The sequence below is a fragment of the Acipenser ruthenus genome, chromosome 49 (genome assembly GCF_902713425.1).
Source record: "Acipenser ruthenus chromosome 49, fAciRut3.2 maternal haplotype, whole genome shotgun sequence".
Classification (NCBI taxonomy): domain Eukaryota; kingdom Metazoa; phylum Chordata; class Actinopteri; order Acipenseriformes; family Acipenseridae; genus Acipenser; species Acipenser ruthenus.
Window position 1 is genome coordinate 6,961,140 of NC_081237.1, and position 15,506 is coordinate 6,976,645.

The 15,506-nt window shown below is 43.3% G+C and overlaps 3 protein-coding genes across 5 annotated transcripts; all 3 read right to left on the reverse strand.

Moving 5' to 3' along the window:
* Positions 1–674: 674 nt before the first annotated feature.
* On the reverse strand, positions 675–4,264 carry LOC117401247 (la-related protein 6). 3 transcript variants are annotated; one of them, XM_059014913.1, is made up of 4 exons: positions 4,152–4,264; positions 3,254–3,426; positions 2,689–2,902; positions 675–2,375 (listed from the first exon to the last, which is right to left on the reverse strand). In XM_059014913.1, the coding sequence occupies exons 2-4, from the start codon at positions 3,388–3,390 to the stop codon at positions 1,257–1,259; spliced, it is 1,470 nt and encodes a 489-aa protein (XP_058870896.1). In that variant the 5' UTR covers positions 3,391–3,426; positions 4,152–4,264; the 3' UTR covers positions 675–1,256. The 3 variants fall into 3 exon arrangements, with proteins under 3 accessions (XP_058870896.1, XP_058870895.1, XP_058870894.1); XM_059014912.1 differs by having other exon boundaries at positions 3,247–3,426; XM_059014911.1 differs by lacking the exon at positions 4,152–4,264 and adding an exon at positions 3,996–4,117.
* Positions 4,265–5,048: 784 nt separating this feature from the next.
* On the reverse strand, positions 5,049–10,182 carry LOC131721833 (cation channel sperm-associated auxiliary subunit delta-like). Its single transcript, XM_059014825.1, has 11 exons — positions 10,036–10,182; positions 9,608–9,721; positions 9,409–9,498; positions 9,108–9,166; positions 8,705–8,783; positions 8,266–8,318; positions 7,989–8,063; positions 7,658–7,792; positions 7,040–7,226; positions 6,589–6,743; positions 5,049–5,927 (listed from the first exon to the last, which is right to left on the reverse strand). Exons 1-11 carry the CDS (start codon positions 10,180–10,182, stop codon positions 5,762–5,764), a joined length of 1,260 nt encoding a protein of 419 aa, XP_058870808.1. The 3' UTR covers positions 5,049–5,761.
* Positions 10,183–10,458: 276 nt separating this feature from the next.
* On the reverse strand, positions 10,459–13,461 carry LOC131721834 (cation channel sperm-associated auxiliary subunit delta-like). Its single transcript, XM_059014826.1, has 7 exons — positions 13,398–13,461; positions 13,242–13,309; positions 12,748–12,867; positions 12,122–12,196; positions 11,491–11,647; positions 10,760–10,840; positions 10,459–10,595 (listed from the first exon to the last, which is right to left on the reverse strand). Exons 1-7 carry the CDS (start codon positions 13,459–13,461, stop codon positions 10,459–10,461), a joined length of 702 nt encoding a protein of 233 aa, XP_058870809.1.
* Positions 13,462–15,506: the final 2,045 nt, after the last annotated feature.

The window sequence follows — 15,506 nt, forward strand, 5'->3', positions numbered from 1 at the left end:
CGCACATACCAGGGCTGGCCTATTGGACCAAGATACATATTTTAACATGACAATAAACAAACCTGATGCTTTAATAATCTTGCCTGTTTGGGGGGGGGGGGGGTTATAATGTGTAAGTGTATCCAAATATTGGCTTCAATAAAATACATATGATCTCTCTCTGCTTTTTTAATCCTTTAAATTACTTTACCCAAGTTCAGAAATAGTTTGTGGAACTGGAAACCAGATGCTGCCTTTAAATCAGAAACGATTCTTTCCCTTTAAGAATAAAAGCTTTAGTATCTGTGCCCTACAACATCGCAGCAACAAAGACATTGCAGATTTGCACAGAAAAAAAAAATGATGCCAACTTTCTTATTCTTGCAATGAGGTGCACAAAACGAGGTTTACTGACAGGTTGGATCTGGTCATCCAAATTGTCCGTTTACGCCTCGTGATTCTTGAGTCACTCTCAAAATGTATTTTAAGAAGAAACCATTTGAACAACCGCTCCATTCCTGGGGTACCTTACAGGGTTAATGCATTACAAAAAGCAGGACTGGGGTTTAACTGTTCCTGTACCATCTCTTGCATAGCCTTAATTCACTCAGACTCAAACCACTGATCTTAAAGCAAAGCTAGTAAACCATTCTAGTTTTCTGTTCTTGCTACATTATATCCAGAGTACACAAAAATATTACAAATACATCTTTATTTATTTCATCATGAAGCATGTAGCAAGTCAAAGTTACAAAAATGCACAACACAATTTACTACAAAAAACACTTTGCTCTTGTGGGCATATGTATTCCAATTTAGAACAGAGGTATATTTTTTCAAACCAGGACAGACACACAACACTAACAGCATTGGCTAGAACAAGTACTAAACATTTTGGATAAAAATGTATTGGGGAGAAAAAAAACAAAAAAACGATAAAGAAACATCACCACTCCTCCTATGCGATCCTAGTCCAGGAAAACAAGTCCCTTAGCAAGTGCTACCCAAACAATAATGAGCTTTCATAGATTGCAGTCAAACCTCTACAGGAGGAACACCAATTTATATAGTGACCACTATAATTAATCCCATGCAGCTATAAATAATTTTATTAAAACAGATTTATATGAAGATAACCTGACAACTTTGGACCTTAGTGCAAACATAATTTTTCCACCCCCATGTTTGTGGGGGAAAAAATATCCTGCAACTTGAAATGTGTAAATTGGAGTTCGACTCGTGGACAAACTGGATTCCTTTTTAGTATAAACACAGCCTTAATGTCTCAGCATCAGTTTTCCCCGGCCGATGCAGTTAAAGAAGCCTTTGGTGCCGTCAGGGCCACGTGGCTGGCGGATCAGCGCCGAGGACGGCACAGTCGACTCCACAGCTTTCTTCCCCAGGCTGGACACCAGAACCACCTTCTCCGAAACGAAGGCTTGGGCAGCTGCCATTTTACGCCGCTGAACCCAGGGGCTGCCCATCAGGATCCCGCTGTCCGAGGAGACGTCCACCGACCTCCGGGAGCCTTCAGGACTCGATCCGGACACTAATGAGGGGCTGCTGAGCTCGGGAGCAGCCAGGGGGGAGGGGCAGTGCCCGCTGGGGAACAGCTTGCGCGGGAGAACGGGGCTGCCAAGAGAGTCGGCGGCCAGGGGGCTGCTGAAGGAGTTTGGCCGGAAGGCAGGTGCCACCCTGGGGCTCGCGAGGGGGCTGCCGTAGAGAGCCTGGGGGCGGGCGACCCTGCGGACTGGGACGGGCGAGGCAGGGGCAAAATCTGACTCGGAGGAGCTGTAGAGCGAGGAGTCCTCCAGGGCATAGGGGAAGCGCTTGGACTTGCGGGTGGGCTTCTTGGGGGGCTTGCTCTCGCTGGTCTCGTCCAGATCTTCAGACTCCTCGGGGTCCAGGACGTAGTTCTTCTTCCTGATGCCCCGGCCTCCCAGGAGGACCACCTTTATGCCTTCCCCACCGGCCACGCACTGCTGGGCCCTCAGCCCTTCATAAGCCTTCCGGGATCCATCGAGGAACTCGTACTCCACCAGGGCACAGACCTTGCTGCTCAGCTCCGGGTACTTGAAGGCGTGCCTCTTGAGCTCAGAAGGCAGTTCTTTGCCAGGCCGGAGGATGCGCAGGGAGCTGATGGTGCCGTGAGCCCCGAAGACTCCCATCGCCGTCTCCATCAAGTTGCGCTGGCCTGGGTCTGGCGAGCTCCCCGGAGCCTGGGGCTCGCCTGGCAGGTTCCAGGCCAGCAGCAGCCTGCTGGGGGGGATGCCGATGAGAGACTCCGAGACTGGCTTCCTCCGCCGAACCTTCGTCCCTTCTTCGTTGACCACCAGGGCCTCGGAGAAGCGGAGAGCGTGCAAAGTGGTCTGCCAGTCTCTAGTTAAGTATCGTACCTGCAAAAGGGAGAGCGAGCACAATGCAGCACACTTCTCAAAGCTTCCTAGATTTCAGAAAGGAATTACGCCACATATGCAACAATTGCAGCAGATTACATTTTAGAGAGAACAGCAGCATTGGGCACCACAGCCGTCAATGTAAATTTTTTCCACTGGCCCAAACTGTTCTCAAGAACGGGGTTCTGTGAGGATGTACTGTAGGTCTAGTGCAAAACCTCTTACTCAAACTGCTGCAGGCTCATGGAAAACGTTTGAACAGGGCAGTTTGGCTAAAGGAGGTTCTACTATATTTGTGCTTCATTCCTCGTACCTTCTTGAAGGAGGTGAGCAGCTTGATGCTGACGTAGCCCATCCTGTTCCTCCGCACGTGTTTCAGGAGGAAGGCGTCTTCGGCCAGGCTCTCGTCCGACAGGTAGCTCTCCACCTGGGTGTGGATCCTCCTGATCAGCTCCGAGTCCGGGGGCCTCCACTCCCTGCCCTCGGAAGAATCCTCTTCGAACGTCTCATTGAGCTCACAGGAACTCCTGCCCAAGGAGTCAGACATGCTGCCATGACCCACACGCACCAGGCACAAAGTTACCTACGTAAACTGTCAAATCGACTCTACAGTAAAAATACAATCCCTTGGCATCTACTGAGGACACTGTCCCACTCTACTCCAGCAACCCAGTTGGTTTATACTTATAGAAATTCTCCTCTCATCGCAACTTCTATAGTTTTTGGTGGGGGATCACATTTACTTAAGTTTAACTTGTTTTTTTAAACCCCATAACTCCACTAACACCTACATTTATAATAATAATAATAATAATAATAATAATAATACTACACATTATACAGTCCTAACTAGAGATATCAAATCACCCACCGCTCACCCCTCACAGAAGCTGTCCTCTGCCGATAGTCTGCATGCCCGCAGTGCCGGGGAGTCAGTGGGCGCTCGGGCCTGGAGGAGAGAGCTGAAGGGCAGGGACCCCAGAGCAGAAAGCGCCGAGGAATCAGGGGAGGACATGAGGGCTGCCAAAGCCCAGGACAGCACAGCGAACAACTGGAACAAAGTTGTGAAGAGGAGTTTATTAATATTATTATTATTATATAGTACCAAATATATTACTCCATACTGACCTCTCTTGCAAACTTCATGGGCATTTTCCTACAATTACAACACAGTATTTGGTCACTAGGTTTTGAAATGATTATTGTGCGCTGTATATCACGCACACGCACGCACGCACGCACGCACGCACGAATAGACACAGACATCGACACCAACACCAATTATGTGCTTATGTAATTCGTCGCACTGGAGTGAAACAGCAATTACATTACTAAAATGCTTTATTGAAAATCCTGCTATCAAAATAAATTAGACTAGAATAAAAACACAGTTTCCATATAACACATAAGCATGTTTTTCTGCAAGCTTAATTCATGAATATACGAAATTAAAGATGCGCTTGCGATTTTATTATTATTAAAAACACGGGTATGAATAATGTTGCAGATCAAGACGATGTCTATTTACACACAGCATCGTTAATAATCCCAATCACGCATTCCAGCTCCATTGCTTATGCAGGCAAAACAAACTCCAACCCTATTTCAAACCCGATTCACCTCAACTTCACGCGGCAGGACCTTCACCACAGAACGAACAAAATACATTCAGTTAAAAACAGGCGCATTGCACAAACTACACATTAAAAGTCCCGCATAATAAATGAGACAAACTTGAGAAAACATCGACTGCTGCTTATAAATGCAATAACTTACCAAGGTAAATATATATTTGTCTCTCTCCACATTAGTCTATTCGGTGTGCAATGATGAGTTTTCAAATCTTACACAGCACTTGTTTTGACGTCATAAAGGAAAATACGAGATTAATTGAATGATTGCATCAATTATCAATCAACAACGAATCAACCTCTTAATTGCTGTAAAATGTGCCGTGTATATATATTTCTTTAAATTACATGCAGTGGTGACACGTCTTACGTGGTAGCACTGCATGTACCTTAAAGAACTAGCCAGATTGATTAGCTTTGCATTACAGAATCATGTTGTTACAGTTCATGCATCTTCCACCTATTTATTTGCCTGCAGAGATGCACAGCCGCTCCGCCCGGAATTCTGCAGTTCATAACAGTGGCGTGTTTAAAAAGACGCACAAACTAGTGCATCAGTTTGCTTTAGAAACAGCCAAATAGTCCCAATGGTAGCAAAAAAAGACATCACAAATGCTGCAGCTTTGTGTATTTACTCAAAAACAGTGCATTATAAAACCCGCCTCCAGTTTCACAACTTAATAATTAGAATGGCGCAAAAGGTACATTGGTTCAAGTGGGCAGTGTGTATCACGTGTGTGTAACTGTGGAGAGTAAGGTATTCATTGCATGTTACTGTGACACTGTTTCTATTCAAAGTGTATCTAAGAGAATGTTTCCTTTTACCTTATCAAGGTGGTGTCAGGAGGTTTGTAGGTAAAGGAGAGAGAGAGAGAGAGAGAGAGAGAGAGAGAGATTGGAAATGTTATACCTTATGAGCCCATGTGAAAATAAAAGTTTATTCTTCCAATCCCTTTTTTCTTTTTAAGTTCACATTGTTGTATTTTAGAGCAGCAGAGAGCATAGAAACAAAAGCACATGTTTTTTTTTTTTTTACAGGAAACAGGTCAAGTTTAATTGAAAACAAAGCTGCCATCAGATACAGCTGTGTACGCTGTCATTAAGGACACATGAAAGAGCAAACCTCAGAAACTCTACAGTCCGAGTGGTCTGGCTTGGCGTCTCTCCTCAGGGTGGTGGATGTGCAGAACCAGAAGCCAGGGATATTCCACACACCATGCTGCTGCTTACTGTTTCTAACCCTTTCATATCTGGAATGGAATGGGCTTCCAGGCCACGTCTTTGTTCCAACCACGTTCTTCATTGTGAAATTAAACCCCTTCACATCCACATCCCAAAGCTTATTATTAATTCAATTCTAGTCATGTTTTTTTTTTAATAGACTGTTTTTACTGGTTCTATTTTTACAAACTAGCTTTTTATCTTTTACAATTAAACCACATTTTTTATCTTTTTTTTTTAATGTCTGTTTGATTACATTTTGTATCGGGCTGTTTTAAATTGAATGGTTTAATGGTGTGTGTGCGTGTGCGTGCGTGTGTGTGTGTGCATGTGCGTGTGCGTGTGCGTGCCTGCGTGCGTGCGTGAAGCTCTTTGGGATCCTTGTGATGAAAAGCGTTATAGAAATCTGAACTGTAGTTGCTGTTATTTCACATCATTGTAGAACCGGAGTTGCTCATCCATTGCCTTGTATGCTTTGTCGTGTAAGAGCTCCCGGCAGGTCAGCACAGCAGAGCAGAGGCTCGTCTTTGTACGTTAAGGGTTGGGTCTTTTTAGCAGGAACCACGGCAGGTAGAACCCGACCAGCATTATCCCTGCGAAAATGACCAGGAATACGACCAGGGTCAGCGGCGAGTCAAACTTCGCTTCCGGGAAGGCACCGTACACGTACACGCTGAAGGTGACGGACAGCTCACAGAAACTGCGGGAGACAAAGGAGGCGCACTAGCACAGATCCCAGACTTCTATCTGAGTGCTCTGGTGGAAGGGACAAGCATTGGCTATTGCTTACACTCTCTGGATTCTGTTCATTTGGCTGGTCCAAGGGTTCGAACGCCTCCGGGAGAATTATCTTTTACACATCAACTCTAGAAGACGAGGGACTGTTTCCATCACAGCACGAAGATGGAATCTGATAATCTCTCCTTCTCTGATTTTAAAGATCGTATCGGGGAATTGCTTAGAACCTCCTGCCAATGCTTCTCCCTCAGTCCAGATAAACAAATAGATATGACTTATTTATACTATCCTTAGATCTCTGTAAGCTGCTGATTAAGTTTGAACCACACATGTTTTTATTGTGCTGTTTGTACATTGTGATATTTTTATACATTGCAGTTGTCTTTTTTACTGTGTTCCAGGACCCCCTGGTTAATGAGGCCTCGGTCTCAAAGGGTAACTCTCCTGGTTAAATACATAGAAATAATTCATTATAACTGCAAAATCCACAACAGCAGCAGCCAACCAGGTTAATTAAAGGACTCAAATCTTAATGTTTGTCACTGGTTACAATATCCATTCACAATATATGGTGCAAAAACACACCTTGATAAATCACATCCAAACATATATATAATTTGTACCTGTATGTGGGATCCACCACAATGGCTTTGAAGATATAGAACCCGTTATAGCTGGGAAACATGACCATGTTCCCAGAACCGGCTTTCAGAACCTCGTATTCCAGCTCCGGTGATGTCAGAGGAGGCCCGGACGGATCTTTACAGCTCACGTAGTTCTGGAACCAAACAAACACCCTGCTGTGAAACCCGAGCCCTGAACCGAAATGAAATAACACCTTGCGGGTTTCACATGCAGCAGCGATGGCCAGGCCTGGCGGATCACAGTGGAAGTGACAACGTGGAGCCTGTTTAGGTGGCAGCTCTTTGATTGCTGTATAGATGCTACAGACTGGCATCGCTTTGGTTTTCACACAAAGAAAGTGTTTCAATGAAACAGAGTCGGGCAGTGGAAGCTGCTGGTGTGTTCTTGTACTGCGCTGTTGAAAGGATCTGACGGCAGCCTCTTTGTTACCTTTCTGTTCCAGGCAGTGTGAGGGTTGGGCCGAGACTGGGTTTTCAGCATTGATCTCCAGGTCTGAGGCTGGGACACGCACCCGGCACTGCGCGCAGACTGCTGGTACACATAATTGTACATCCCGTGGACTTCGAACATCACAAAGTCCACTGGGACAAATTCTACAAACGTCTTGCCTTCCCACCTGAAAGAAAAGACAGCTGTGAGCTCCCCCTGTTCCCCATCCGAGTGTGAAACGCACAGGTCTTCTTGAAAATAAGGCTGTGACGATTGGGGGGCACATTAAACTAGCCGGTGGTCTCTGTAACACAGCAGAGGCGGGACGCGCACCGCCAACCCCGCGCACCGCAAGAGAGCGTCTTAACCGCAATGCAAAAGAACCGGGCTTCGTCTGGATTCGTGGTTTGAGAGCTTTTAGCCTCACCTCGCCGACGGAGGACAGGACAGAATCTGTAAAGGCACTCAGCACTCCCCATTACCTCTCCATCTTTGATACTGCTAAATGTTATCTGTGCTGCAGTGAGGCAGTTCGTTTTTACGGCACAACGCCTGTAATGGAAATTGATCGGGAGCCTACAGAATGGAGGACGTGGAGATAATGGAAAAGGGCCTTACAGTTCTAAAAGCGGCAGCCAAGGATTATCGACATAAACCAGCAGGGGGCACTGTAGATCAACAAAGCTGTAGAGCACACGGAGGTCTTCTGCAGCTGAATCCTGACGATACAGATACTGGGGGTCATAGGTCTTCCTGCGTAACGACAAAGAGCAATGGCATCATTTGCATACAAATCAAAATGTACTTTCAAAAGAGAACAGTTCTGAACAAAACAAGGCCAGTGATGCTGTTCAGAGAAGCCACTGTGTGGATCTGCTGAACTGACCCCACAGTCTGTGCTGGGTCGACGTGAGCGTTTATTTCATTTTCTTTCAGTACAGGTACCCACTTGGAAATGGTGTAGGTGAAGTTGTTCTGAAGTGTTTCCTGATTAAACTGTCCCTTGGAGCAGACTGTCACATTCCTGATTTGTGTAATGGGAGAAAAAGGGAAAAAGAAGCCATCAGGATATTTCTGGTCTCTTCGTAGTAAAAGCATTATGATATCTATTAAAATAACACACACTCGGATCGTTTTAAACAAGATAGTAGTTTTCTATTGGTTTTTAGCCTGTTTTATGTTAATTTATTAAGGGAAAGGAAAAGAAAAAATCAAACAAAGTGTACCTTAAAACTTTGATGTGTTTGTTTGGCGGACATCCAACATTGATAAATGCGTTCTGAAGTGACAGGAATAAAAGAACATTAACCCTTAAGACACTGTGACCGTTGAGCTGTTTATAAAGTTAAAGGAGAGCCAGCATCTCAATAGGGTCCACCCTGCTTCCTATCTGCAGTGTGGAGCACAGGAACAATACAAATCTCAGATGGGATCCTAATACCTGTAACAAAGGAAGGGCTTTCAGAGAAATCAAGGTCTTTTCAATCGATCTGTGTGGCAACAGGTCTACCTCCACCACTGTTTCCATCACTGTGCATCACAGAGGGAGGTCATTGTGCATTGACGTATCAGACTGTAGCTACAGAGCCTCTTTGGTGTATTACTAGCGTTTCTATGTGACATCCCTAACACTGTGTGCTAAAGCCTGGGTGTCTCTCTGCTTACCAGCGGATGCATGTCCTTGCAGGTAAGGCCTTTATCCAGCACGTCGACCGTGAGGGTGGAAATGCCCCCCTTCAGTAAACTAAACAGAGAGAGAGAGGGGGAGCAGAGTAAATACTCCTACAAGAGACCAGCGCTACTTAATAGTATAGAGGCTTGTACATCCCCTTCGGTCGCACATTTTTTTATTAGGTTTTTTTTTTTTAAACTGTAAAACAGTCTGCGTGTGAACTCTACGGAGTTTGAGAAGTTGCACGCTGAAAAAATAAAATGAGTTCTTAGTTCTAATGTAAAGAGAATCTCTGGCACATTTAGGTTACAAAGGGATCAGTCCTCCGTATCCTTAAACATACTGCATTCTCATCTCTCATTATATTAGACTGGAAATGCTCAAAGTGTTCATTACCTGTGAGAAAAAGTTGGATCAGCCATCTCTGTAATCAGCTGCTGAAGCAATACAATATTCTGCAAAAAAAAAAACAAAAGTACTTCTAAAGGCATTGGAAGAATACGCTGTACCTCAAGGTGTAGTTGTTGATTTGTATTTTAACTTCTTGAAATCAGATTTTAGTCACACGCACACACTTTTCTTCTGGCTCAAGGAAGTGTGCAGCTTCGCAGTTTAACAGCAACAGAACAGAGGGAGGCTCTTCCACTAGCTTAACAGCCCCCCTCTTCTCTAAACAGTAGGAACGTGACACTCTTACCAGCTTGTATTTCTTGTCTCCCTCGGAAGTTAAGCCGTCGATGTATGAAACAGCTTGGAAAGCCAGTAAATGTGGGTCTGTCACAGTCACCTATGAATAACACACAGTGGAGCCTGACATTGATGTGATGCAGCCTTCAGAAATGTCTTTGTCTCGTCAGATGGCTTGCATCAGACGTCATGTGTTGTCAGCCACTCACCAAAGGAAATATCTCAGCAGACGCCTTGGGTACGTAAACTGCAGACAGTTGCAAAGACTGGCTCATGTCAATGTAATACACACGCTGATCAAATTCACTGGACATCAGCTCCACCTGGAAGTAAAACGATATCTGCATATGTCAAAGAGAGTTTGGAATTGAATCAGCAGAACCAGCACAGACAGGAATGCTACCTAGAATTACCAGAAACACAAGCGTAATATAGAGGTGTGGGAAAATACATGGTAAACCGCACAGTTACACTGCAGATGGATCACAATCCGTTTTTTATAACGGACTGCACAGAAGAAAAGACCGCTGTGTGTGTGCGTTTCTCTTCGTGAGTCCCGCGTTATTCTCATTGAAATCAATCAGAATGCACACTCTTCTGTTTCTCTTGTCCCGGGAGCCCTCTCTGCAGCACTCACCGGACAGGTGGCTAGAGGAGGCGTGACGCTCATGAGCGCCTGCTGAATGATGACGAGGCAGTGAAGGAAATCCACACAGCCTGCAGCTGGATCTTCAACAGGAAGGATCACGACCAGCTCTCCAAATGTGTTGAACTTCATTCCCATCCCAGAAGAAATGTCACTTATGGTTTTAAACTAGGAAAAGAGGACGGTTTTGATTTATACAGATTTCTATGTATGTACAGACACATATACATATATAACATTGTATACTGTCTGCTATCCACCCAATGAGAGGCTTTGAGAAAATATGTGTTTTATAATATATAGTTAATTAAACAGTCTATCTAATTTTAATGTTACATCATGTCCATCTGATATGGAGAACTTTCAGATGGTTGTATCACATCAATATGAGGGTCTAATATGCATACTGTATATCTAAACCTCAGTGTTCACAGCTTGTTCCTCTTGCATCAGCTCTTGTGCCCTTACCTCAACGATGACAGGTTCCATGCTGAGCCTCCCATAGAAGAGACGCTTATCACTGGTTAGTACAGCAATCTCACTGCTGCCTGCTTTAGTGAAGCAAAAAAAATAAAAATTAAATAAAGAATTGTCAGCTTGAAAAGGTTCAATGCCCTGGTTTGATTTGCTGAGTGCACTGCCCAGCTGAGCGCTCACACAGCGTTCTAATCAAAGTGCCCTAGAGCTCTGCTAGTGAAGCCATACGTGGACATACTTGTGGCAATACCATGGAGGGTGACAGCAGGCCCTGGGAATTCGTTATTCCCAATCACAGCAATGGGCCGTGTGACTTGCCCTGAAAAAAAAAAGCAAAAGATAAATTGTTCAGCAAGAGACAAACTTCAAACACGCAATCATAAACACTGCTGTAAAAATAAAGGGACTGATCCCTAGCCTCTCTGGCTGTGGGTTCGAATCCTGAAAGCCTGTAATGGTTGACCTCTTCCACGTGGTGGCAGCGGTGGGATTTGAAATGATCCAATCAGATCTGAATACTGCTGTTTGAATCATTAAAGGGGTGTTAGTGACACCCAACAATTGTAACAGTGTGTGCAAGTCTTGTGAGTATTTAAAAGTCATTAAAAGCCAGGCTTGGTAATATTTTAAATACAATGGCTGTATTTATATGTGCCACTGTTTAGATAGACCCCAGGGTGTAACACTGCTTGTTGGGAATAAGCCTCTATTCATGCAGTTACCCCTTTGAGGTACAAGGGGCATGTGCGACTCACAAATACAAAGGAGGCTAACTTTCTTAATGTTGCACGAAACAGGGTTTAAAATGCACTGATCAGGTGATCCAAATGGTCAGTTTCCACCTCGTGACACTCGAGTCCCTCTCAAATGCATTTTAAGAAGAAGCCTGTTTGAACAGCAAGCGCTCGATTCCTCACGTCCCTGAAGGGGGTTCATGAAGCTCTGATCTGTGATGGAGTGGGGGCTCACCGTCGTTTGGAGAGAAGAGCAGTGAGTGCTCTGTCCAGATCACCAGACTCCCTTTCATCCCTGCCGGCTGGATCACTGACAGCACAGCCAAGGACTCCTTCAGAGGGAACACTTTGGAAGTCAAATTCAAATCCGATGTCCAGTAGCTGAAGTATGCCTAAGAAAACAGAAAACAGACCAGCGGTAAAATAACAGGGTCGCTATTTTTTTAATTAATTTTTTTACTGTGCCTTGATAATTAGCAATGAATTATTACATGAAGTAAGGTCCCAATGTATAATCACATGTTCTGGTTCTTATTGACCTTTCATTCCTACGTTAGCTGGAAACTTTAGCTTAACCCCTTCAGGAACACAAGGACTTGAACTGTGGTTCCAATGGTTTCTTCTTACAATACATTTGAGAGCGACTCAAGTGTAACAAGGAGGAAACCGACCATTTGGATACAAAACCAATTTTAAACCTGTTGTGTGGCGCTATACACAACTCCCACCACATGGTGGCAGCAGTGAGATTCCTCACTAAACCATATGTGTAATCCGAATACCTTTGTGTCTCAATTTCTTTCTGTGGTGCTATACCTGCCTGATTGGCCACTACTATGAATTGATAATATTGTGGTGGAACTCACCATATCATCAGAATTTTTGAGCAGCACAGATAAAGTTGATAACGTTGGCATGTTAAAGACTCCTCCAACATCTCCCTGTACGACAAAGAAACACAAGTGTATTCATGTCTCCCAAAATCATGTTCAAATGACCACATTTTACCAAATCTCTTTATTTACCCAGGATGAGGTGTTTATAAGGGGGTCCTGGCAGGAGAAAGCAGCAAGAAATTACTTTATAAAATCAACAGCAAAAAAAAAGAGAGACAAATCATTCAAACAGGACAAAAACACCGAAAACAATCATAAAAACAGTGATACGAAACAAAAGGACAAAAATAGAACAATTTCAACTGACATGAGCCTGGTCAGTCAGTATTTACAGGATTTGCAACCCTGGTCAGATTTAAAATAATATTTATGAGTGATTTAAAAGGTATTGTGAAGAGGCTGTTTTTAGATGAGATGCTTGATATACAAAGGCACGCTGGCCCATATTAGATCTACATTGAGTTATAAGGGTTTTTTTTAATAGATTTTTTTTTTTATCTCAATCTTAAAATTCTTGGTGATGCAAAACATCTGGCCACAGCTGTACACCTTACAAACTAAACACAAACAAGGACAGTGTGCAGAATGCAGCTTACCTTTAAATGTGAAGGCAATGTGAACTTTGTAAAGGTGTAGCCCCCATCAGAAGAGAAGAATATTCTCGTGCTGGAGACAGGATCTCCTCGGTTGTATGCAAGAACCGTGGAACTCACTGCCTACCAACACAGCATTACAAAATGAAACATTTTCAACTCACAGTACACCTGAAGGATCAGAGCTTCTAATGTATACTATCTTCCTAACTAAAGCTGATGTCTCTGAGTATTGTTTAAATGCACACTTAATTAGCACTAGTAAACTTGTTGGATATGTACCAATTCCTTATTCCAAGGGGAAACTGGGAACGCACTGACACATTCAAGAACAATCTGACAATGACCAGTCCCAGCCCATCGTCTCCAGTAGAATTTCCAGAACTCTATGATATGTGCTCAATTGTGTCTATTTCGGTTCCAGATCCATATCTTGCATAATTTGGATCCTTGCTATTTTGAAAAATAAAGGCTTATCTGCAGTCACTGATCCCTACCATACAAGAAGGGTCCTCACTGAAACAGCACTGATATGAAGCGATCTCTGTCACCATGGACTCCACACCTAAAACAGCAAGACATATGCATTCACGTTGCATTGAATTGAACCCAGCTTTAGAGGCAGTTTGGTTTCCCCCTCCCATTTGCTGTACCTTTAGCTGCTCTCCAGGTGAAGTCTTCTGTATTGTACAGATAAACCCGGCCATTGATGGCCATCACAACGTGCTGCAGCACAAACTGTGCAGATGTCACATGAGCAAGCAGACCCTGTAAGACAGACAGTGATGATCTAAGGGTCTGTACCGAAGATCAGGTTAGGCTTTCCTAATCTTGAGTCCAAATGAAACGCTCTCAGTATTTAGAGCGTGAAACGATCAGACTTTGACTCACAGCACTTACCTCATAGTCGACAGGAAAATACATGGGACAGTGAGATCCCTCAAACCCATGTGCTGTTAGGAAAAGCTTGCTTCTGTAAAAGAACATTTCGATTCAGAGTTTGGAACATGCGACTGGCACATGAAGAGAACGTTAAACCTGCATTGCGCAGCACTACGGATTGGAACAGAAAAGTGCCACAGCATTGTAATCAGCTCTTTGAGCAAAATCAAAGACTTTGCAACAGCTAGACACTGTTGTCTCCCTTGTGCATGATTGAGTGAAGAAGGCTTGGGCATTGGAGTTATGCAGGGACTGGGTTGCAAACACATGCAGCTTTTAACTACTGGCAACGGAGAAACTAGGGTCTGAGTGCAAAGCTGTTTTCAACAGGCAACGCTTTGGTCATTTTCCAATCAGATGCTTACAGGTACTGGCTGGATCACTCTGCTAGACCCCACAGTATGCTACAGCCTACCCCATGTACAACGCCACACTGCTGATGCAATCATTTTCAACAATGACTGTTCTGCTCTCCGAAAACTTCAGGGGCACCTGTGTTAACACAGAAAGATGCACAAGTCAGTGCGTGTAGCCTGAGCTATCGCACAGACATTTACCATGTGGTCTTAATACAGGATCTGCCTCACACATCAGATTGTATGATATTTGAGCTCTGATTTTTTTTTTTTAAATGTTCTACGTTTTGGGAGATGCTGTACATCATTTACAAGGATAAGTTATTATAGGCGGTCCACTGCAAACATTGCACCCCCATTCATATGCATTTCATTAACATGTGAGGCAGTATTGTTTCATGACAAATTATTTTAAAAAAACGAATCACCATGTTCATTGATGGTCCGTCAAAGTGATCCTGCAGTGTGTAGGCAAGCCAATGTCTGCTGTAAAAAGAGTGTACATATTATTATTATTATTATTATTATTATTATTATTATTATTATTATTATTATTATTATTATTATTATTGCAGGTTATATTTCATAGAAGAGCATTGTTTTAAAACACGTATGTTTGTGAAATGTTATAATATCACAGCAAAGCAGAGTCGCTGTCAGCGTACTCGGGACAGAGTGGATTTCAGAATCCGGTTCACACGATCAAGCTGCGAGGATCCGGTACCAAAGACAGACAGCCGGTACGGTACCGGACAAATCGGTACGGTTGAAGGGTATGGATTAATGTGCCGTTTTTAAAAAATATCCTACAAAAATCGTTACCTGCACGCAGAAACAGTTACTGGTCCACAGAGACACAAAATAAAAATAAGGCCTAGTACGAAACCCATATTCGCCATTTTAACTACTATCACGACAAACTGTATTATTTATATATTATCTCTGTTTTAAAAATAAAATAAATAAATATATTTTTAAAAGAATCCTTAACAGAGTTCACAGCGAGGTAACTGACGACAACATCAGTGTTTTCTTTCTATGTGCCGCAGTCGACGGTTCCCTCTTCTGGACAAAATTATACCGCGTTACGAGCTCGGGCGTTTGCTACCGTTGAAGGCGAATCGCAATGCATACATTTCATGTAATTAAATTAAATTAAATTAAATTAAATTAAATTAAATTAAATTAAATTAAATTTAATTTAATTTAGTAATGGGAGTATATCAATGACCTGGATTAATAGTATTGGGATTATTATTATTATTATTATTATTATTATTAAATACAAGGAATTTGTGTTTTTATTCACTTCAAGGTTACTCCAATGTCAACTAATCTTCCCAGGTCCATGTCTTATCTTGTAACACCCATCAGAGTTGACATTAATCATAATAACTGTAAATATGTGTTGCAGTTTATTTGGCGAGACTGTTTCTCGTGATTGTGTGACTGCGTGGCGCGACT